The following is a 22,565-nucleotide window of genomic DNA, read 5'->3' as shown; positions in this document are numbered from 1 at the left end:
AGGAAATCAGTGAACTCCTCCAGACTGAAACACAGACCTCCCAGCAGCACCTTCACCCCTTCATTCCTCAGATGTCTGAATACGTTCATGAGATCCTGTTCACAGGGGGACCGAGGACCTGGTCCACATCGGTGATGATGATGAGAAAGACGAAGGGTCACCAGTTTGGATCGACTCCTCGTGGTCACAGAAAGATCGCCAGCAGCTCTACTTTCTGAGAAGATGGAGGACGTTTGGAAGGAACGTCGGCATCCTGACTAACTTCTACAGGTTCAACCTGGGGAGCTGGATGGAGGGCTGGAACGGGAACTGTTTTGCTCACAGAACCCAATCAGACAATCAGACAATCAGACCACCAAACCATCAGGCCATCAAACTACCAGACCCTCAGACCACAAGGCCATCAGACCACCAGAACATCAGACCACAAGACCATCAAACTACCAGAACATCAGATAACCAAACCACCATCCCAGCACACCCTCAGAACCCCAGACCATCAAACTACCAGAACATCAGATAACCAAACCACCATACCACCAGAACCTCAGACCATCAAACTACCAAAACATCAGATAACCAAACCACCATACCACCAGAACCTTAGACCATCAAACTACCAGAACATCAGATAACCAAACCACCATACCACCAGAACCTCAGGCCACCAGACCCTCAGGCATAACATTGCTCTTTCAATAAATAGACAAACATAGTGGTCAGTAAAAGACGCAGTGGACTAATTCAGGTATTATTAGACACCAGTAAAACTTGAAACAAAAGGGATTTGTGGATGACGACTATTGTTGGAAGTGTAAAAGTGAAAAGTTTCGTTAACTTTGGTCACAAATCACAGTAACTTAGTGTTAACTAGGGATGGGTATCGTTTTGTTTTTTTCAATACTGGTGCTAAAACGATACTTTTAAAACGATACCGGTGCCTAAACGGTGCCTGAACCCATAATTAAAAAAAAACAACACACAAAACAACGATTGACGACATTAAAGAAAGGCTTTTTTTTTTATTGCCAAGGCAATTTATTTTCTTCAAATTGAACAACATATTAACTGTTTGAAGTATACTATAAATATAAATAAATACAAAACACTTGGCTTCAAACTACAGCTTCAAACTTTTTAACTTCAAACTATGAACAATATATTAACTGTTAACAACAGTTTACAGTATACTTAAATACATATAAATAAACTTCAGCAATTCTTTTGAAGAAATATGAGCATATTTGCCTCGGCACCGAAAGGCACCGCAAGGAAGCACCGAACATATTTCAATCGGCTCAGGCACCGAAAGGAAGCACCGAAATCTGCATTTCGGTCCGGTAGGCACCGGTTGTAGAGGAACCGGTGCCATATTGGCAACGGTTTTCGGTACCCAACCCTAGTGTTAACTGGTGACTTTCAGCTGAATGCATCCATGGTTGCCCGCACTAACTTACGTAAATGGTTGGCGTAGACAATAAACACAGATGAGTTTGTATTTAAAATTGATTATAGTAAAAATGTAAGGCTTTTACACCTAAATGTTCCGTTTGTGTCTTCAACAGCTGCCGTTAACACGGTTAGCAGACAGGGTTCTGTTTGTGTTAACCGAAAGATGTTTACTTTGTGGTCATTAGATCGTCCTAGTTAGAGCAACTAATGTTTGATTTCACAACACCACCACATTTAAATGACTGAATTTATTCTGTGGGACCAACGCAGCACCTAGATACCGTCTTAGCCCACCAACATCGTTAGCTAACGCTAGCTACGCAGTGTTAACTTGATGTTTCATTACGATAATCAGCTTATTTTTCATTTATCAACTGTGGGACATTATGTTTGTAAGTATTGAAAAAGTTAAAAAAGAGACTTTAATTACAAAAAATGGAATAAGTATTTACTATCAACTTATCCTATGTTAAATACTGTTGTATTTACCCGTCGTAAGTGCTGAGCTGACCCGTACATATGACCAATAAAATACAACTGAAACTAACCAAGTACATTTAGCCAAGTTCTGTACTCTCAGACTGTAGATCTCAGACGTTTCCAAGAGACTAAAATAATAATAACAAAACGTCTTCTCTGTGAATGTCGGAGGCTGAAACAAGAGGGACATTACAAAGGTGTCCTGAGGTGAACGAACATAAAGACATGGAGGGAACAATAAGACGCTGACTCATTGTTAAATACAGGCTCTGTAATGGCAGAGCAGCAGAGTTCAGCTCAACCAAATCCTCCATCATTCAAACTGATCTGACAGATGTTTGGTGTCCTGGTGTTTCTGCAGACTGAGACCGCTGTGGTTCGGTTCTATGTGAAAGTAGATCATGAGGAGCTGGAGGAGGATGTGGAGCCAGAACTGATCACCAAACACAGACCAGATCAAGAAGGCCAGAGAATACTCAAGTACTCTACTTGAGTACAAAATGTGAGGTACTTGTACTTGAGTATTTCTATTTCACTACATTCATCTGACGGCTTTATTTACTTTACAAATTAAGATTTTTACATTCAAAACATATGAATGTCAATAATGTTAATGTATGGGAAATTATATTAATAATGTTAATGTATAACAAATAATGTTAATAAATAAGTAATAATGTGAATAATGTTAATGTATAAGTAATAATGTTAATGTATAAGTAACAATGTTAACAATGTAAATGTACAAGTAACAATGTTAACAATGTAAATGTACAAGTAATAATGTGAATACTGTTAATGTATAAGTAATAATTTTAATGTATAAGTAATAATGTTAACAATGTTAACGTATAAGTAATAATGTTAACAATGTTAATGCATAAGTAATAATGTTAACAATGTTAATGTATAAGTAATAATGTTAACAATGTTAATGCATAAGTAATAATGTTAACAATGTTAATGTATAAGTAATGTTAACAATGTTAATGCATAAGTAATAATGTTAACAATGTTAATGTATAAGTAATAATGTTAACAATGTTAATGTATAAGTAATGTTAACAATGTTAATGCATAAGTAATAATGTTAACAATGTTAATGTATAAGTAATAATGTTAACAATGTTAATGCATAAGTAATAATGTTAACAATGTTAATGCATAAGTAATAATGTTAACAATGTTAATGTATAAGTAATAATGTTAACAATGTTAATGCATAAGTAATAATGTTAACAATGTTAATGTATAAGTAATAATGTTAACGTATTGGTATTAATAATGTTAATGTTGCTTCTCTTCCTGTCAGTGTGTCAGAACCAGTTGCTGAACTGTAACAACAACAACAACAACAACAAAATACTATTTCTAATTGTTCCCGTTTGATGACATTTTGGTTAAAAGTTTTTCCCTCCATGTTTCTCTGATACAGACTGCTGATGCAGCCTGAAGCAGTCTACGTAATTAAACTCAAGGTAAACACAATGTGTAATTTGAGTCATAAAATTCTCTCCATACACAAACATGCCGACAGCTTCAGAAAAGACCAAATAACTAGTAAAGTTATCTGAAGAACGTCTCTCAGCACAGAAAGAACTTCTCAACAATTCAAACTCTTAAACATTAAACATTCATGTTATCATGAAACTCATTCTGCTAAAAACGTGATTGGGCTCTCTACTCACCTACACAGAGTGTGTGTGTGTGTGTGTGTGTGTGTGTGTGTGTGTGTGTGTGTGTGTGCAGCTCAGCTACTCATCAGACACTCTATAATTAAACTCATGTGTTGCGTACGGTCCCGTTAAATTACCAAACACACACACACACACACACACACACACACACACACACACACACACACACACACACACACAACACACACTTGTTCTACGATACTTGAGAGGACTCTTATTGACATACTGCATTCCTCGTCTCCTTTCTCAGTTTTAAACATCACACAACCTTTTCAAGATTTAGAGACAAAAAACGTCTCTTAAAAACATCCTCACTCTCCAAACACTTAAAGACACTTTGAGGACCAACTAAAGAGGCCTCACTTCCCTAAATGTCCTCCTACTCTCGAGATCTAAAACTCAAACTGGTCCTCACAAAGATAGACAAGTGAACACTAACAGTAACCACTTCATGTCTCTCTGGTGTCACTGTGTGGCTGATCTGTGTTACTGCAGCAGGTAGATATTTATTGTTTTTATTTATAGTACATTTAAAATAAAGTCTTGACTTTCACATGCAGTCATCAGTTTGCAGATTTTAAAGGTTGAGTATATAACTTTTCTTCATTAAAGTGTCTAAAAACAACTACCTGTGTTATATATGTTGTTGAGTTTCAACAATGTTCAAACAGAGAAATCTGTAATTATAATCAAGGTAACATCATCTACTCTTTGTGCAGCGTCAGCTAAACTAAGCTGAGCTAACGTTAGCATCAGACGTTAGCATCACACCTCCCAGGATGGAGACAGGAAATGGAGACTTCCTGTCCTCAGTCTGGACCTACACCATCAGCCGTGACTCACCTGGGGCTGCTGTGGAGCGAGGGGGCCGAGTTCGCCTTGCGGAAGCCATCTTTGAGGATGGAGCGACGCCAGGACTCTTTCTCCGACTTGGATCGAACCGGAGGGCCGGGGTCGTCTTTGGAGCCGCCTCGGAGGCCCGCCCCCGAGGCACTGAGCGCAATTTCGGAGCGAGACATCTCCGACAGGGCGGACGGGTCCGGACGGGCCAGTGGGGCGAAGCTCAGCTCGAGGATCTGCTTGGCGCTCTCGCAGATCTGACTCTGAACGGCACAGACACATCAGCGTTACCTCCTGCGGTCGTACGGGACGCTGTAGACACGATCACCGTCAGCTTCGCTCTACCTACCTGGATCTCAGGGGTGAGGGTGGGCAGGTCGAAGGTGAACACCGACGTGGATCCGGAGGTCAGGAGGTCCACGCTGTCCAGGCTGCTGTACGACGTGCCTTTGGCCCGGTGAGACTCCATGATGCTTTCAAAGTGGCGGCTGAAGGAGTCCAGGTTGCTCTCGGAGGGTCGGCGGGGGCTGCCGATGGAGATCGGAGACTTGAGGCCGCCGTGCGAGACGGACGCCGCCAACGACCTGAAGGGGAAAAACCAAACGTTAAAAACCCATCAGGCTTTACATCGTGTCCTATTAACCCACACGTCCTCCAGGGTTCGTCCTGAACTACACAAGTGAATCTGGTCAGCAGCTCAACAGGAAGTGGGTCAGCACCGTTAAAGAAACAGACTTAGATCACGACAGTGAGGCCTCATTTGTGACTTTAAAGGGTCCAACATCCAGAGGTAGCAGGTGAGTGACATCAAACATTCCAGCCTAAAGTTTCTCCTGAACAACAAGACTAGATTTGTTTGGTAGAGCTGTGAAATCAGCAGCTTTCTCTGGGCTGCCTGTAGGAACGTATCGATACAATTTCCAGTATATAATATATATATAGTATATAAACATAGAACTGAATAGAGTAGATGGGCCCCATGGTCCAGCTGTTTGGAGTCCAGTATCTGTATTGGTGCATCCCAAGCTGCATGTGGGCCAACACATTTATACAACTCCTCCTGATCCGATTGACAAATATCAGCTTTATACTCTTTCAGGAAATACAGATATGAGACGACGTGGAGAGGTCATTAAACCAGTAAAGATGAAGCTACACGATGATAAATGGACCTCAAATAAAAGAATAAATGTGAGACGTGAGGTAAACGAACAACAGCTGATTTTACCGGATTATTAACAGGAAGGTATCGAACTACTTTCAAAACCTCAGTGACCGCTGGTCGCTGGTAACTTAACGACAAAAAAATCAGGTTATCATCATACAAAACAAAGTAGTCCACAGCATTAACTCATGGAATCCATGGAAACATTACACTTCCTGTTTTCTGGAGCATTATGGGAACTGTAGTTTCAGACCTTAGAGCATGATTATTATTGGAGGGTCATTGAGGTGAGGGACAGTTTCTGGTGGATCTCTCACCCCTTCAGCAGCAGACTGAACACCTCGTCCTCATCCTTGGTGGCTCTTTGTCTCTGTTGATCTCCCAGCATCCGGACACTGGCCCAGCTCACCACTGCTTCCTCTTCCTCCTCCTCCTCCTCATCCTCTTCTTCTCCCCTCTTCTTCACGCCACCTGTCCGTGGTTTCGGGGAGGTGTCAGCCGGGCTGAAGCTGGAGTTTCCTAGGACGCTGCGGTTACTCCCAAAGGCCGAGTCCGCCTCCTCAGCCGCCTCAGCCTCCGCCCGCATCACCTACACAACAACGATCAATATTTATCAAACGGGAACATGACGTCGTTCCAGATGAACCAGATCAGGTGAAATCAGACCACCTCGTCCAGGTCGGTCTCCCTGTAGCACCGCAGCGGCACAGCGTCCAGATCCGTCTCAGAGTACTGGACGGTCCGGCGGATGATGCCCGTCCTGGGGGTGGAGCCTCTGGGGTCGGGCGTCACCAGCTCCACCTCGATCTGCCGCACCGCGTGATGCGACGACCTCGGACCCTCGCTGCCCCGCCCCCTCCTCTGATTGGCTGGTTTCAGACGGAGGGAGGAGGGAGGAGTGGGGCTTGGTGAACCGCTGGCTGGAGGCGTCGTGGACGGAGCGTCTGCAGGAGGAAAGAAGTGTGTTGATTTCTATGTTTTATGTCTGTCCTAAAGATGTACCACAAGGTTCTGCATTAGAACGTATTCCATTTCTATTTTAAAGTAGTTAAAGTTAGTATTTTATTGTCATATACATATACACATATACAAAATTTGACGTATTTCTATGCAGATGATACAGTTGTTTATATATACGCACACACAAATACCATGCAATATCAAATCTCTGAATATATCTGTATGACACATTCCCACCTTGGGAAAAAGAAACCGCTAAATATTTTATTATTTTGCCTAAAAGATTTTGCTTCAATGGAAGAAAATATGTTCTGGATTATAACGACTAACCTGAATTGTAGCTCTTAAAACATTTACATTAAAAAAAAGTATTCTGTAAGTTGATCATTTTCTGCTGGGTTTCTTGCTGTGGAACAGTTCAAACAGGAAAATAAGTTAATTTCTCGCTCTTGTCATATGCTAATTTGAGAGTTTATGACCTTTTGGTGAAAAAAATAAAAGAACAATTTTCATTTTAGAAAATTTAAACTATTAACTAAAGGTTAGGGTAATGATAATCGTGTGGTTAGTTATATAGTAGTGGTACCTTAGATTTACAGGATGAATCAAGACAGATATTATGGTACGATGAGACCACACTTTTCCACAGCAAGCAGACATCAATGTCATTGATGCTAGTGAACCAGAACCGTTTTTAAATAGAGGCTAGTAAAGAACAGAAAGTGGTTGTAGTGTAGTAATACTTGTGAGTAGAGTTGCACATACTAAGACCTGTTCAGCTGTATTAAGCTTCAGCTAATTGGCTTAGAAGAAGACTGGAAGGTAATGAAGCTGCTTGTTTACTTCACTGAGCGGAGACACAATACAGCAGAAAAGACAAATTGTCCCTTTAACCTTTTACTGCTGATAGTAACACTGTGACATATACTGATACTACTAATACTACTGACTACTACTACTACTGATAGTAACACTGTGACATCTACTGATACTACTAATACTACTGAGAGTAACACTGTGACATATACTGATACTACTAATACTACTGACTCCTACTACTGATAGTAACACTGTGACATCTACTGATACTACTAATACTACTGAGAGTAACACTGTGACATATACTGATACTACTAATACTACTGACTACTACTACTGATAGTAACACTGTGACATCTACTGATACTACTAATACTACTGACTACTACTACTGAGAGTAACACTGTGACATCTACTGATACTACTAATACTACTGACTACTACTACTGATAGTAACACTGTGACATCTACTGATACTACTAATACTACTGACACTACTGACTACTACTACTGATAGTAACACTGTGACATCTACTGATACTACTAATACTACTGAGAGTAACACTGTGACATCTACTGATACTACTAATACTACTGACTACTACTACTGAGAGTAACACTGTAACATCTACTGATACTACTAATACTACTGACTACTACTGAGAGTAACACTGTGACATCTACTGATACTACTAATACTACTGACTACTACTGAGATTAGTAACACTGTGACATCTACTGATACTACTAATACTACTGACTACTACTGAGAGTAACACTGTGATGATCTATTGGCTAAATTAACTAATTGAACACCAAATATCTGTCAAAATAAAATGTAATATCTAAAATTGGGACTTTTCTTAACGCTTTGTTTCTATCCTCCTTTTGCTCAGACTGATATGGTCTATTTTTTTTTTTTTATTATTGTATTTTGCTAGCAAAATGTAAACATTGATAAAAAAGATAAGTGAATATAAATAACCTTTACTGCAGTGACTCTCCTCCGTCTGACCTCCAAACAGGAACTCCCACTTGGCTCTTGCGATCTTCTGCGACCGCGAGGACGGAGTCGTCGACGAGCCGCCGTCCGACTGCATGATGAGAAAAGAGAGCAGTGTATTGAAATGATGTGTTTCACACAGAAATAACATACAAATTAGAGTTATTAATGCACATGTGTTTGGCAACCTGTTGGTAAGAAACTAAACCAAATGAATACTTCCAGTAGTATTAGGGGCAGTTTTTAATGCACACTGCAACTTCTTTTTAAAGGGGAATTAAATGCAGGGTACACCTGTGCCCTAACAGGGTTCAAGAAGATTTCAAAACAGCATCAGAACTCCGTTAAGACAATTTAAAATCATACAATAGTGATATTCTCAGAATTACAATTACAAATTTGCCAAAAAAAAAATAAGAAAAATGGTACATCTGACCATCTCTAACAAGTTTTGTTATCATTAAACAATATATACCATTAGTCTAAGACCAAGAACGGCCCAAGCCTCATGGGAGATGATGTAGTTGTTCAATGCTAACAAGATACTTGTTGTAATGAGGCTGATGATCGAAACCCTCCATAAGAAAACACACTGAGAACAGAAACTAACTCACTGGTGGGGAAGAACCGTTATATATTTATTGTTATTAAGGTAATTGTGTCAATGAGTCACAATCTGATGGGAAGACTCATCAACAGACAACCTCAACCTCCTCACAGATCCAAAACATACACATATTCTACATGATAACCTCCTCACACAACAACCAACCTTCACCACCCCCCCACCCAGCCGACCTGTATCCCTGAGCCGGTGTCTGCCGTGTCATGGCTGGACTGGCTTGAGGTTTCGGGGGACAGACTGTCGTTTCTGTCCATCTGGGAGTCTCCCATGCTGCCAGTAACCCCACTGGAGCTTTGAGAGGCCGTCCCAGCAGCCCCGCTGTGATCCTGTAACTCCTCCCTCTCGTCCTTGGACACACTTGTAACTGGCGCTCGACACTCCTGCACCAATGCCTTCATTCCATCGTCTCTTCCGACCTTCCCGCGATGATCCTCTTTGCTTGGAATGTACACTCTAGAGTTCGACTGTCTGCAGTCGTCTTCACAGAGTTCGTCCCCATCCTGGACCGGTCCAGCGTCCGACCAGCTCACGGGGAACGCTTCCGAGAGAAGTCTCCTGGAGAGTTCAGGGCTTTCCTTAAGAGATCTGTCAAAGAGGTGATCATATTGCTTCCGCTCCATACCGGGCGCTTTGTGAGCTCCAGTGTACTGTGGCGGCTGGTAGCGGTGCAGGGCAGAGACGTCCTTAGAGGGCGATGAACCCTGTTGATACCGTGGGTCCAAGACTGGTGATTGAGAGGTGGCTGCACGGTGCAACCTAGCCGGCAAGGCTGGAGATGCTGGCGAAGACGGGCCTTTCTGGGATAAGAGAGGTGAGACGCGTCCTGGTCTGGTTTGAGGCATTGCTCTGTCTGTTTTCCACCTGAGGTTCTGGTTGTTGGCCCGCAGAGTCTCAGGGGAACTTTGCTCATGAAGAGCAGTATACGGTTGGGATTCTCTTAGAAATGACATCTTGGGACTCTCTGACCTCAGTGACTCAGCTTGAGAATATGTTGGAGAGGGAGTCTGCCTCTCAGCAAAAATATTGGACAGCTTGGTAGCCTCCACCGCTAAATTACAAGCCACTTCAGAATTTAAGGATGGGGAGATGCTTCTCCTGCCATTGGTTGGGCTGAGTGCGTCACTGGCTCTGCTACAGCAGCGTGACGGTTTGTAGTGAGTCTTGATGGATATGTTATCACTAGTGCTGTAGTGTGTACTGTGTGTAGCATTATGATTAGCGTTGGTGTTAGTACAATAGCTACTACTAACACTGTGTTTGGGGTTCCCACTAGCTTGATAGCCAGTCCTGGAATGGTTGCTGGTGTGGAATATGCTAGTTGGGATCTCATGCTGGATGTCTGTGGGTCTCCCCGCGGGTAACGGTGGGTGAAATTTGCTGGACAACCTGGGGCTCTCTTCCCCCACCCATGGCCTCTGCTGGCTCTGGGGAGGGCCACGAGAGCAAAGAGGTGAGGTTTGAGCTAGAGAGTGGGAGCAGTATCCAGTGTGAGAACACAGGTGGTCGGAGGCAGGACTTCTGGGTAGTCCATTTATTGAACTATGGCAGACTCCCCTGTCTAGCTGGACCTTCGATGGCAGGGTAAGGGTGCTGCGGGGCAGGACAGGTGACCCTCCCCAGGACCGGCAGCGAGGGGACTGGTAGTGCCGTGGCAAGGTTGGACTGTAATTCTCTGGGTTGTGCCCTTCCATTCTGTTAGGAGGATTGCTCAACTCACTTTGGCACACAGAGGTATGGCAGCCCCCCATGCTGTGAACATTAGCTTTCTCTATGTAGCCAAAGGTCACCACAGATGTCTTCCCCTCCTCACCCACAACCCCTGGGGCTTCGTAGGACCTGTGGTTGCTGGTAGATGTGGAGGGTACGGTAACTGTCCCAGAAGATGTAGAAGATGGGGAGATAAGCATCTTTGCCCGGTAGGGATCCATGTCAGAGGAACAGGTGCGTCCCAATGAGCCATGCTGGCCTAGACCAGTTGTTCCAGGTGCAAGGACCTGGAGCAATTGACTGAAACTGTCATGCGACAAATCCTGCCGGTGGAACTGGGTGGGAGACCCTGTAGCATCAGGGCTTTGGAGTTGGAAGCTGACGGAGTGCCTGGAGGATGACTTTGAGGGGGATAAGCAGTGGCTTCCAACCCCAGTTTGGTGATGAGAGACTGGGGAAAGATCCTGACGGCGGTTGGGGCTGGAGCTTCTCTGGGATTGAGGGAGGACGTCTGGGCACTGAAGCATCAGGTGAGCAGTCCCATCATCTCTTCCTCCAGGCACCTTATTTTCCTCCTCAGCAACAGACCTCACCTCAACGTACAGGTGGAGGACTTTACCTGCCTGGGACATGGTGGCACCTTAGACACCTAAATGTACTGAGCTTCCTTTTTTCCTTGGACCTTTGCTATTTGTGCAAAGAGTCGCTCGGCTTCCTGGTACCCAGTAAAGTGCAAAACTGTTTGATGAAGGTCAGAGGTGGAACTGGACCATCAGGTCTGTCCTCCATCTGCTCATCGTCACTTCAACCTGCGACAGGAAGCAGAGACAGAGATAAAGTTAACATCCCTCAAAAAAAGCTTAAAATCTACAGACATCCAGAAACAGCTGGAAAGATAATCTCTAAACTTAACGTTCTACAAGATATCACAACACTCTTTTTATGACACACTGCATTTCCCATTTCATCAAGAAGAACAAAACAAAAAGCAGATGGCAAAAGATAGAAACAAGATAATTTACAAAGTAAAGAGGGGTTACAAGAAGTGTCTCTTACATGCACATTCAAACACACATTCAAACACACACAGGTCCGTGTCGTGTGCTTTGATGCACGGCTTTGCATCTGCTGTGGTCAAAAAGTTTCTGGTTGAAAAATGCCTCTAAAATGAGGTTAAACCATATATTAGCCTTTTTCTTGTTGACAAAAAAAGAGTCCTACTAAACTGGGTAAAGAAATCACCAATTCTGTTCCTAAGTTGAACCAAAAGTTTTATTTTCACCCTACTACCCATTAACGTTGTGGATGTTGAGTAAGTTTGACCCTTAAACAGTCTTCTGTGAATCTTCTATGTAGGTCAACTAGTGTTCTCACAAACTGGTTCACTGCTACAATCAGAAACCAAAGACCAATACATCATGCTGTATTGAAGAAGACCATAAACTCATGTTTACAATGTTTACTGAGGTAATAAATCAAGAGAGAAGTAGAGTCATTTTCTTATAGATTTCTATACAACCAGAGGAGTCGCCCCCTGATGGACATTAGAGAGAATGCAGCTTTAACATACGCGTCAAACAGCTTGGTGAGTTTAATGTAGTTTTTGACAAGATTGTATGACGTGTCTTCTACGACGACTTGCATGTTTTATGACTCCTTGGTGTCTAGAGGGGGGGTTAAAGATATTTAATAATTTACCAATGCTTCGACATCACAGTCTTCTTGAGGGTAGAAGACTGTCATGTTGAAACGTTGGTAAATCATTAAATATGTGTTGCACCGTTGCTCTCTTATCTTGCTTTATTGCCTTGTGAAGCAATTTGTAAATTGCTACATGAATAACATTTCTTATTATAACTATTTCTTATTACGGCTGAAAACTGTGCTCTTGTTTAATCTCCATCCACTGGTGAAGTGTATGCTAACACGTTTAACAGGTCAGCAGTCGTCACAGACAGACAGAAACTCAACACCAGCTGCTGTAAACAACCTCAGGTTTGTATTTCAATCCAAACAACAACAAGCGTCGTCTCCACACGCTGATCCACAACTGACAAGAGACATTGAATGTCCACTGGGACACCAGGACGTCCACACATACAGTACGTCTTATAGGGAGGCAAACTTCACGGTAGGTTCACGCAGTACACTTTACATAGATGGATGCACGTAGCACAGAACCAGTTCACAAGCACGAGTTCTTGTTCCATGTCAAACTTAAAGCTTCCAGGTATATAAGGAGGAAGAAGGGAGGCCATGTTTTCTAATGTCCTGCAACAGTCTAAACCGTTTGTAACCTCAGCGCGCCGTACGGCGGCCTGTGACAAGCCCCGTACGGTAACAGGCCCCGTACCGTAACAGGCCCGGTACCGTAACAGGCCCGGTACGCTAACAGGCCCCGTACGGTAACAGGCCCCGTACCAGGCCCCGTACCGTAACAGGCGCGGTACCGTAACAGGCCCGGTACCGTAACAGGCCCGGTATGGTAACAGGCCCCGTACCGTAACAGGCCCGGTACGGTAACAGGCCCCGTACCGTAACACGCCCCGTACCGTAACACGCACCGTACCGCAACACGCACCGTACCGCAACAGGCCCCGTACCGCAACACGCATTGTACCGTAACACGCACCGTACCGTAACACGCCCCGTACCGTAACACGCACCGTACCGCAACACGCACCGTACCGCAACAGGCCCCGTACCGCAACACGCATTGTACCGTAACACGCACCGTACCGTAACACGCACCGTACCGTAAAAGGCCCCGTACCGTAAAAGGCCCCGTACCGGAACAGGCCCCGTACCGTAACAGGCCCCGTACCGTAAAAGGCCCCGTACCGGAACACGCACCGTACCGGAACACGCACCGTACCGTAACAGGCCCCGTACCGTAAAAGGCCCCGTACCGGAACACGCACCGTACCGTAACAGGCCCCGTGCAGTAACAGGCCCCGTACCGTAAAAGGCCGCGTACCGTAACAGGCCCCGTGCAGTAACAGGCCCCGTACCGTAAAAGGCCCCATACCGTAACAGGCCCCGTACCGTAAAAGGCCCTGTACCGTAACAGGCCCCGTACCATAAAAGGCCCCGTACCATAACACGCACCGTACCGTAACAGGCCCCGTACCGTAAAAGGCCCCGTACCGTAACAGGCCCCGTATCGTAACAGGCCCCGTACCATAAAAGGCCCCATACCGTAACACGCACCGTAACGCGGCAGAATAAAAACATGTTTTAACTTAACAATAAGTAAAGACCTTCTATACTAAGTTTCTTGAGAATTGTTGAATACATTTTGTTGTGGAGCTGAGTGATGTAAACCTCAGTAACACCTGGAACAGGTTCACACTAAGATGTCTGTTAATTGAATTTAGCTCCTCTGCTGCTCAGATATCAGTCTTCATCGTTGCCACGGTAACGTCTACTTTAATCTGATGACCTTGAAAAAGACAACTTATTTTATTCAATCAAGACAACTTATTTTATTCAATAAAGACAACTTATTTTATTCAATAAATCTAAACTATTTTGTTAATAAAGACGATTTATTTTGTCAACAATTACAAATAAATGTAATCAATGAATAGAAACTCATTTGTTAATAAATACAACATATTTAGTCATTTTCTTTACAATTTTTTTTCAATTAATATAAACGTATTTAGTAAATAAATATAATTATGTGTTAATTATTTCCCATCATGCATTATTCCCTTTTCAGATTATTTATGGTCCATGTTGACTGTTGCTCGTCTCTTTTTATGAAATGATTTCTATGAAGTACTTTTTAATTCTTAAATGACTTAATTCGACCAACGGTGTCCAACCTGGAGGTCAGGACCCTGCAAGAGGTCACAAGATAAAACTGGGAGGTCCGGAGATGATCAGAGGGAAGAAGAAGAAGAAGAAGAAGAAGAAGAAGAAGAAGAAGGAGAAGGATAAGAAGAAGGAGAAGAAGAAGAAGAAGGATAAGAAGAAGAAGAAGAAGAAGGAGAAGAAGAAAAAGGAGAAGAAGGAGAAGAGAGAAAGAGAAGGAGAAGAGGAAGGAGAAGAAGAAGGGGAAGAAGAGGAAGGAGGAGAAGAAGAAGAAGAAGAAGAAGAAGAAGAAGAAAAAGGAGGAGAAGAAGAAGAAAAAATGAGAAGAGGAAGGAGAAGGAGAAGAGGAAGGAGAAGGAGAAGAAGGAGAAGAAAAAAATGAGAAGAAGAAAAAGGAGAAGGAGAAGAGGAAGGAGAAGGAGAAGAAGAAGGAGGAGGAGAAGAAGAGGAAGAAGAAGAAGAAGAAAAAAATGAGAAGAAGAAAAAGGAGAAGGAGAAGAAAAATGAGAAGAAGGAGAAGGAGGAGGAGAAGAAGAAGAAGAAAAAGGAGAAGAAGGAGAAGAGGAAGGAGAAGGAGAAGAAGGAGGAGAAGAAGAGGAAGGAGAAGGAGAAGATGTTTTGGTTTTCTTCTTAATCGATACATTTTGGTTTTAGACATTATTGTTATATATTATATGTTGTGTACATTTTTGGATGAGATGTCTCGAGTGTTTTTTACATTTTCTTTTGAGGATTTTGGTTTTTCAAATAGTAAACAAACCACACAGCGACACATTAACTGTCCAACACTCTGTGTACATCACAGACATCATAACTACATTAAATTATTTTTGTTATTTGTCATTGAGAGGTTAGTGTTAGAGACAGTCATTCATGTGAGATGATTAAATGTCTTATTCCTGAGTGAGTACGTTATCCGTTTGTTTACCTCTTTCACGTAAAAACAAAGAACTTGTTGTTGGAGTTTGTGATGGATGAATTAACTTCAGATCAAAAATCAAACTAGTTCAGTAATGAATCAACTCAACGGTGGTCATTTATACGGTGTGAAGCCGTAAAGACGTTGAACTCTGAACTCAGTTTAAAGTTCACCGCCACGCAACTAAAACATTACAAAACTTGATTTAGATCCTTCACATGTACGAAGACATGACGAAATACTGTCAGTCTGCAGGTGTGTGTGTGTGTGTGTGTGTGTGTGATAAGCACACACTTACTTTTCCTGGACTCTGCTAATAGGATTCCCCCCCCATCCTCCTTCTACTCCTCCCCCCTCCCAGCATGCACTGCTCAATCCACCAACACACACACACACGTATAAAAACCAAACGTATGCAGGCAGACACACACACACACACACACACACACACACACACACACACACACACACACACACACACACACACACACACACACACACACACACACACAACACACAGTAACCTTACCTGTGTGTCCTCTCGGCTGCTGCAGCGACGTCCCTCGAGTTGCTGTGGTAACCTCCTTTTTCCGCCTCACTCTCTCTCTCCGTTACAGAGTAACCTGGTTTCTCCTCTCTCTCTCTCTCTCTGAACACTTGTTGTCTGCAGCAGAGCCGGCTCATCGTGGATTTACAGACTCGACTCCTCTGACTCCTCCTCTTCCTCCTCCTCACCCCTCCTCTTCCTCCTCCTCACCCCTCCTCTACTTCCGATCTCCATCAATCAGCTGACGTACCCGCCCCTTCTTCTGGGCGGCCTGCCAGCCAATCACATCCTCCGCTGCCTGCAGACCTTTCTTCTGTCAACCAATGACGAGCAGCTCTGACAGATGGCACGGCTTATTATTGGGGGGGGGGGAACGACAGCTGACCAGGTGTCAGCAGGAGCTGCTTTATTAAAAGGACCATATGAAGTATTACAGTAGAAACACAGACTGCACATTGCTATGGTGGCCACACCCCCGAGAGTGATGTCAAGATGCACTACAGTAAAGCTGTAGGTCACACCTGTGTGACTGTGGTTAGTTCAGGTGTCTGTTATAACAGTAGGACAGTCTAGTGTCTGTGGCTAGTTCAGGTGTCTGTTATAACAGTAGGACAGTCTAGTGTCTGTGGTTAGTTCAGTGTCTGTTATAACAGTAGGACAGTCTAGTGTCTGTGGTTAGTTCAGTGTCTGTTATAACAGTAGGACAGTCTAGTGTCTGTGGCTAGTTCAGGTGTCTGTTATAACAGTAGGACAGTCTAGTGTCTGTGGTTAGTTCAGTGTCTGTTATAACAGTAGGACAGTCTAGTGTCTGTGGTTAGTTCAGTGTCTGTTATAACAGTAGGACAGTCTAGTGTGTGTGGTTATTTCAGGCGTCTGTAATAACAGTAGGACAGTCTAGTGTCTGTGGTTAGTTCAGTGTCTGTAATAACAGTGGGACAGTCTAGTGTCTGTGGCTAGTTCAGGTGTTTGTAATAACAGTAGGACAGTCTAGTGTCTGTGGTTAGTTCAGGTGTCTGTAATAACAGTAGGACAGTCTAGTGTCTGTGGTTAGTTCAGGTGTCTGTAATAACAGTAGGACAGTCTAGTGTCTGTGGTTAGTTCAGGTGTCTGTAATAACAGTAGGACAGTCTAGTGTCTGTGGTTAGTTCAGGCGTTTGTAATAACAGTAGGACAGTCTAGTGTCTGTGGTTAGTTCAGTGTCTGTAATAACAGTAGGACAGTCTAGTGTCTGGTTAGTTCAGGTGTCTGTAATAACAGTAGGACAGTCTAGTGTCTGTGGTTAGTTCAGTGTCTGTAATAACAGTAGGACAGTCTAGTGTCTGTGGTTAGTTCAGTGTCTGTAATAACAGTAGGACAGTCTAGTGTCTGTGGTTAGTTCTTCTCCAGACTGCATGTTTCAGCTCCTTCCAGAGATGTTCAACAGATTTAGATCAGGGCTCACAGAAGGCCACTTCAGAACAGTCCAGTGTTTCGCTCTGAGCCGGTCTTGGGTGTTTTTAGTGTGTTCTGGGTCATGATCCTGCTGGAGGACCCATGACCTGTGACTGAGAACAAGCTTTGTGACACTGGGCAGCACATTTCGCTCCAGAATGCCTCCATAGTCTTGAGATTTGTACCCTGCTCAGATTCAGATCCAGATCATAACGGAGCCTCCTCCATGTTCCACAGCAGGTACAGTGTTCTCGTCTTTCTCTGCTTCATGTCTGTGAACATAGAGCTGATGTGACTTCCCAGAAAGCTCCAGTTTTGTCTCATCTGTCCAAAGGACATTCTCTCAGAAGCTTTGTGGCTTGTCGATTAGGGCTGCAACTATCGATTATTTCGATTAATCGATGAAAAGGCGAGTGAATAAAAACGTGTCTTTAGTCTTGTGAACTATTCCACCCTGCTTTACTACCGTTATGAAGGAGCTAACGCTAACTCGTCGAGCTGATGAGGAGTAAACAGCAGGAGAGCTACTGGAGGGACGTTACGTTCCTCACTTCAAACAGAACAACAGTAGGATTCTGTAGTGACTGACCTGCTGTTGAACTCCTTCCTCCTCATCAAGGACTCAAACATGTTCACATTTTAGGTGATGAATCATCACCGTGGTGATCCCGTGTCATGTAAAGTGTAACACACTTTTAGATGTCTTCAGTGTGAAATGCTCCACACCTTAAATGACTTAGGTCCTACTGCCTTCTCTTCCTCCGCCGTGTGTTTCAGAACAACGTTACGGGTCTCTGAAGGTCTCTGAAGGTCTCTGAAGGTCTCCGATGGTCTCCGATGGTCTCCGATGCTCTTTCTTCTACCTCCGCTCTGCTCGGCGCTCAACTACACTTTTGTTTTATACTCAAACATCTCAGACTTATTGAGTGACGTAAACGAATCGTGCAACGCAACGAATCGATAATGAAATTCGTTGCAAACGCTTTTAATAATCGATTTCATCGATTTGTTGTTGCAGCCCTAATGATGAGAACAGTGGTGTCCTCCTCGTCTTCTTCCATGAAGTCCACTTTGGCTCAAACAGCTGGATGCTGCGATCTGACACTGATGGAAGTCCTTCTGGGCTCTTTGGGCACCATTCCTCTTCTCCGTCTCTTCGTTTTGTCATCAGTGCTCCTCCTGCGGCCACGTCCACGGAGGTGGGCTCCAGACCCGGGGACCTTCTGAACGAGATGTGCAGCTGTAGTCACAGGAACGTCCAGCTGCTGGAGATGGTCTGACAGCCTTTACCTTCAACACGCTGGTCTATCGTGTCTACCACGGTCCATGTTCAGTGTGGTTTAAGTAGACCGATTCAGTCTGAAGACACACCTCAGTCTAACACGTCCCTATGGACAAGCTTCACTCTTCTCTAAGGGGACCATCATCTGTGTCCACGTTATTTTCATGAGTTCATTTTCAGAACATTTGTATTTATTATTACTTTTGTCAGTTTCAAGTTATTTCAGTGATCATTGTGGTTTCATTTCTCTAACAGACGGGTTCCAACTATTTTGTCAACATCTGTATGTTTGACAAGAAAGTCACATTTTGTTATATAAAACTGTAAACATATGTAGCGACACTATCAGAAAGACTACAAACGTGTTACTACAAAGACTACAAAACCCAGAAAGTGTTGCATTGACCAGTGAATCCTCTCTTCATCTCTTTCAATGGAAGACTGAGGGGAGAAGAGTGAGAAGCTAACGCTAACGCTCAAAGCTAACGCTAACATTCAAAGCTAACGCTAACGCTCAAAGCTAACGCTAACGCTCAAAGCTAACGCTAACATTCAAAGCTAACGCTAACGCTCAAAGCTAACGGAGACGAGAGATTCAGTTCGTCACAAACAAACAGACTCTTTACTTCACACGTTTAAATAAGCAGATATGATCTACATATCATTTACTGTAAGTGTGTGTGTGTGTGTGTGTGTGTGTGTGTGTGTGTGTGTTACCAAGGTTACAGGAGGCGGAGTCACGCAGGCCGACGGCAGACGACAGGAAGTCTGAGAGGAGAAAAGAAGAAGATCAGATGATGTCATTAGTTAGTTCTGCTCTTATTATTTGTATCACTATTGTGATTATTATTATTATAATAATAATAATAATCACCGTCAATAAGTCAACGAACTACTGAATGAACGATTGAAGAGTTCTATTTACAGAATGTCTAAATAAATAAATATAAATAAATATTAACATAAATAAATAAATATTAATATAAATAAATACAAACATAAATATAAACAAATATGAATAAATATAAACATAAATAACCATAAATAAATATAAACATAAATAAATATAAACAAATATAAATCATAATGTCAGTTAAACAGTGAATATCAGATCATAAGTATTGATTTCTCTCCAGTTGAGAAATATATTAATTTAATTTATTCAAAAAGGTCTTTATTAAAGCTCCAAATCTGAAAGTAGAAGCTGAACTTACTGTTGGTCATAAATCATGTTTAAATGTGTTTACAGTGAACTAAGGCATCTCTGACATTCATAATCTTAAACAAACTCTTTTTATTCGTCTGTTTTAAAACATTCACTCCTCCACAGTTTGGGTCATTTTACTAAAATCCACTTCATCTATTTTTTATTATCAGCTTTTCACATAGTTTACTAATATTTGTATGATTAATAACGTATATACTCAAATAAAATATGCAAGAAAAAAGAAAAAGTAGTGAAAAATATCTGGACATTCTTTGAAAAAAGGACTAAAAAATCTGAATGAAAAGATATTCAAAATGACTGATACATATTTGATGAAAACGCAGTAAAACATGTAAAAGCACATCAATGAGCCTCATCACTGGAGGATGTTTTGACTCAATCAAATTCTCACTAGAGCACCAAATGTGGATCAATCCGCCGCTGAAAATAGTCCCCAACAAAGTGTTTGATAAAAAGTAATCAATACTCTTCAGGGGGAACCAATGAGAGCTGAGCTGAGAGACAAACAGGAAGTGAGACACAGTTGAGAGACGGACGTGTTGATCTAATCTGATGACAAGAGAACACAGAACCCAGAACCCAGAACACACGGGTCCTTTAACGACTCGGGTTCCTGCTGCGTTTAGATTCTAAAGAACACAAACGTCACTCTAATGAGACGTAAAACACTAAAATGAGTTCAGCGAGTTTTATGAAGACGACGACCTTCACTCAGCTTTGATTATTTAGTTATTAATTAAAATGATGTAAACAATTTAAAACAGTTTCATAGAATCATTCAAATCAATTAATTCAATCTTTTCACTGGTTTCTCTTGTTTTGTTTTATTCAGCAAAAGACGTTAAATTCAAACACAATTAAATCCTGACGTTAGAAGCAGAGAACATTTGTTTTCTGCTGAAATCATCAAAAATGATGCAATTTAATTCAAATAAAAGCCATACATTAAAAGACAAGCCGATATGTGAGGACATCAGCCTAACCTGACATCATGTGTGATGTTTTAAAGACCATGTGATCAAATAGTGAGTGAATGTAACGATCAACAGACCCTTTAACACTGATAATAAGTTGGTTCTTGCAGCTTGTCTTGGTTCTGACACAGTAGAATGTATAAATGCCACGTTAACAGAAGAAAAGGCTCAAATACAGCCTCTGTTCATCTCAATGTTCTGCTTCTAATCTCACTCCAACAATGAGCAGAGTCCTCATCTCTGATCTCCATCCTCACTGATGATCAACACTGAGCACTCGGTTCACTTCACACCGTTTCTCTGCGGTTTGAGCCATTAAACTGAAACACAAACATAAAGCTTGCTCATGAGCACTTTGTTAGAGAGTAAGTAGACCGCTGTGTGGGACAAAAAGACCCGTTTCTGCTGCTTTATACGAGCTCCTGACAGCCGCTGCTCCGGGAACAGAAAGCCCGGAACTCCGTTCAGAAATGCGTAATTTGAACGCTTCTCCCGGTTATTCTCCACATTGAACTATATTTAATAGTTGACTTAACGTCTTTAATAAACCACAGGGCGATACTTTACACTTCGGCTTTAATATAATCGACCGACTAAAACAGACTTAGCTTACAAATCGACTTTTGTAAGAGAGTCTCGCTGCTTGTGAGCGCCGCTCAGCGGGGTGGACCGTCCTCTGGAGACGGGCTCAGGGTGTAAAAGGGGACATTTTACTGAAATAAACTTCAGTTTTATGGAATAATATTCATGCCGATATGACGAGAAGACGCTGCTCGATCCGGAGACATATTGCGTTGTATTGAAGCATTGATACAATTTAGTTAATATCAAAAAAAGTTTAAAATGTATTTTTTTTTCAAAGGAGTTTCGCGCTTACCTTGAACGGTTAGCTAAGTAACGCTACATGCCGGTAGCCGATGAAGTGCAGCCGGAGGTTCACTTCTTCTTCTTCCTCTTCTTTCTCTTCCTCTTCTTTCTCTTCCTCTTCTTTTTCTTCTTCTTCTTTTTCGGCAGCTCTCTTGGTTTTCAGGCGGCTGGTTGACATTAGTTTACGTTCTCCACGGTGACTTCTACTTCCGCATCGTCGAGGTGACGTAACGGCGACGTAAGGAGACGTCAGACCGGAGAAATAAATAAATAATAATAATAATAATAATAATAATAAAGAGGAGCGGTGAATGTCTCTTTGTTCTTTTGTATTTTCAATAATAAAAAAATATAAAATATAAATTTAAATTTAAATTAAAAAGTCACACATTTTCTATAAAAAAGACAGAATAAAAATAAATATAAATATATATATATATATATTTTTTAATATATTTTGTTTTATTCATTTTCTCTTAATTGAAGATACAAACAATTGTATACAATAATGGTGGAGGTAACGGTATGTAAATACTGCAGTACTGATACCACATTGTAAAAATACTCTGTTACAGTTAAAGTACTGCGTTAGAAATGTTTGAATAAAATATTATGAATGATAGAGTGATAAAAAAAATCTATTGTCAGAGATAGAATATTATAATATTATATTATTATAATAATATTACAGTATGAAGTACTACATGTACCTCTGAGGTGTAGTACAGTATAAAGTACAACATGTACCTC

At 42.1% G+C, this 22,565-nt stretch overlaps 1 protein-coding gene across 2 annotated transcripts in view; it reads right to left on the bottom strand.

Annotated features, from left to right (window-relative positions):
- Window positions 1-19,510, bottom strand: part of psda (pleckstrin and Sec7 domain containing a) — a 44,427-nt gene extending 24,917 nt beyond the window's left edge. The window contains exons 1-7 of one of the 2 annotated variants that reach the window (XM_068734448.1): window positions 16,016-16,190; window positions 9,215-11,557; window positions 8,399-8,507; window positions 6,304-6,578; window positions 5,952-6,223; window positions 4,819-5,053; window positions 4,473-4,732 (exon numbers count right to left, since the gene is read on the bottom strand). In XM_068734448.1, coding sequence (XP_068590549.1) covers window positions 4,473-4,732; window positions 4,819-5,053; window positions 5,952-6,223; window positions 6,304-6,578; window positions 8,399-8,507; window positions 9,215-11,380 — 3,317 coding nt within the window. In that variant the 5' untranslated portion in view covers window positions 11,381-11,557; window positions 16,016-16,190. Of the gene's footprint in view, window positions 1-4,472; window positions 4,733-4,818; window positions 5,054-5,951; window positions 6,224-6,303; window positions 6,579-8,398; window positions 8,508-9,214; window positions 11,558-16,015; window positions 16,191-19,463 lie in introns of those variants that run through there. The other variant, XM_068734449.1, reaches the window with a different exon arrangement.
- Between the last annotated feature and the right edge of the window lie 3,055 nt (window positions 19,511-22,565).

This window comes from Cebidichthys violaceus, unplaced genomic scaffold (genome assembly GCF_023349555.1).
Source record: "Cebidichthys violaceus isolate CVI_PGR_0920_01 unplaced genomic scaffold, fCebVio1.0.p SCAF_64, whole genome shotgun sequence".
Classification (NCBI taxonomy): Eukaryota; Metazoa; Chordata; class Actinopteri; order Perciformes; family Stichaeidae; genus Cebidichthys; species Cebidichthys violaceus.
The sequence above is the reverse complement of the archived record's forward strand: the minus strand, read 5'-3'. Positions and strand labels throughout refer to the sequence as shown.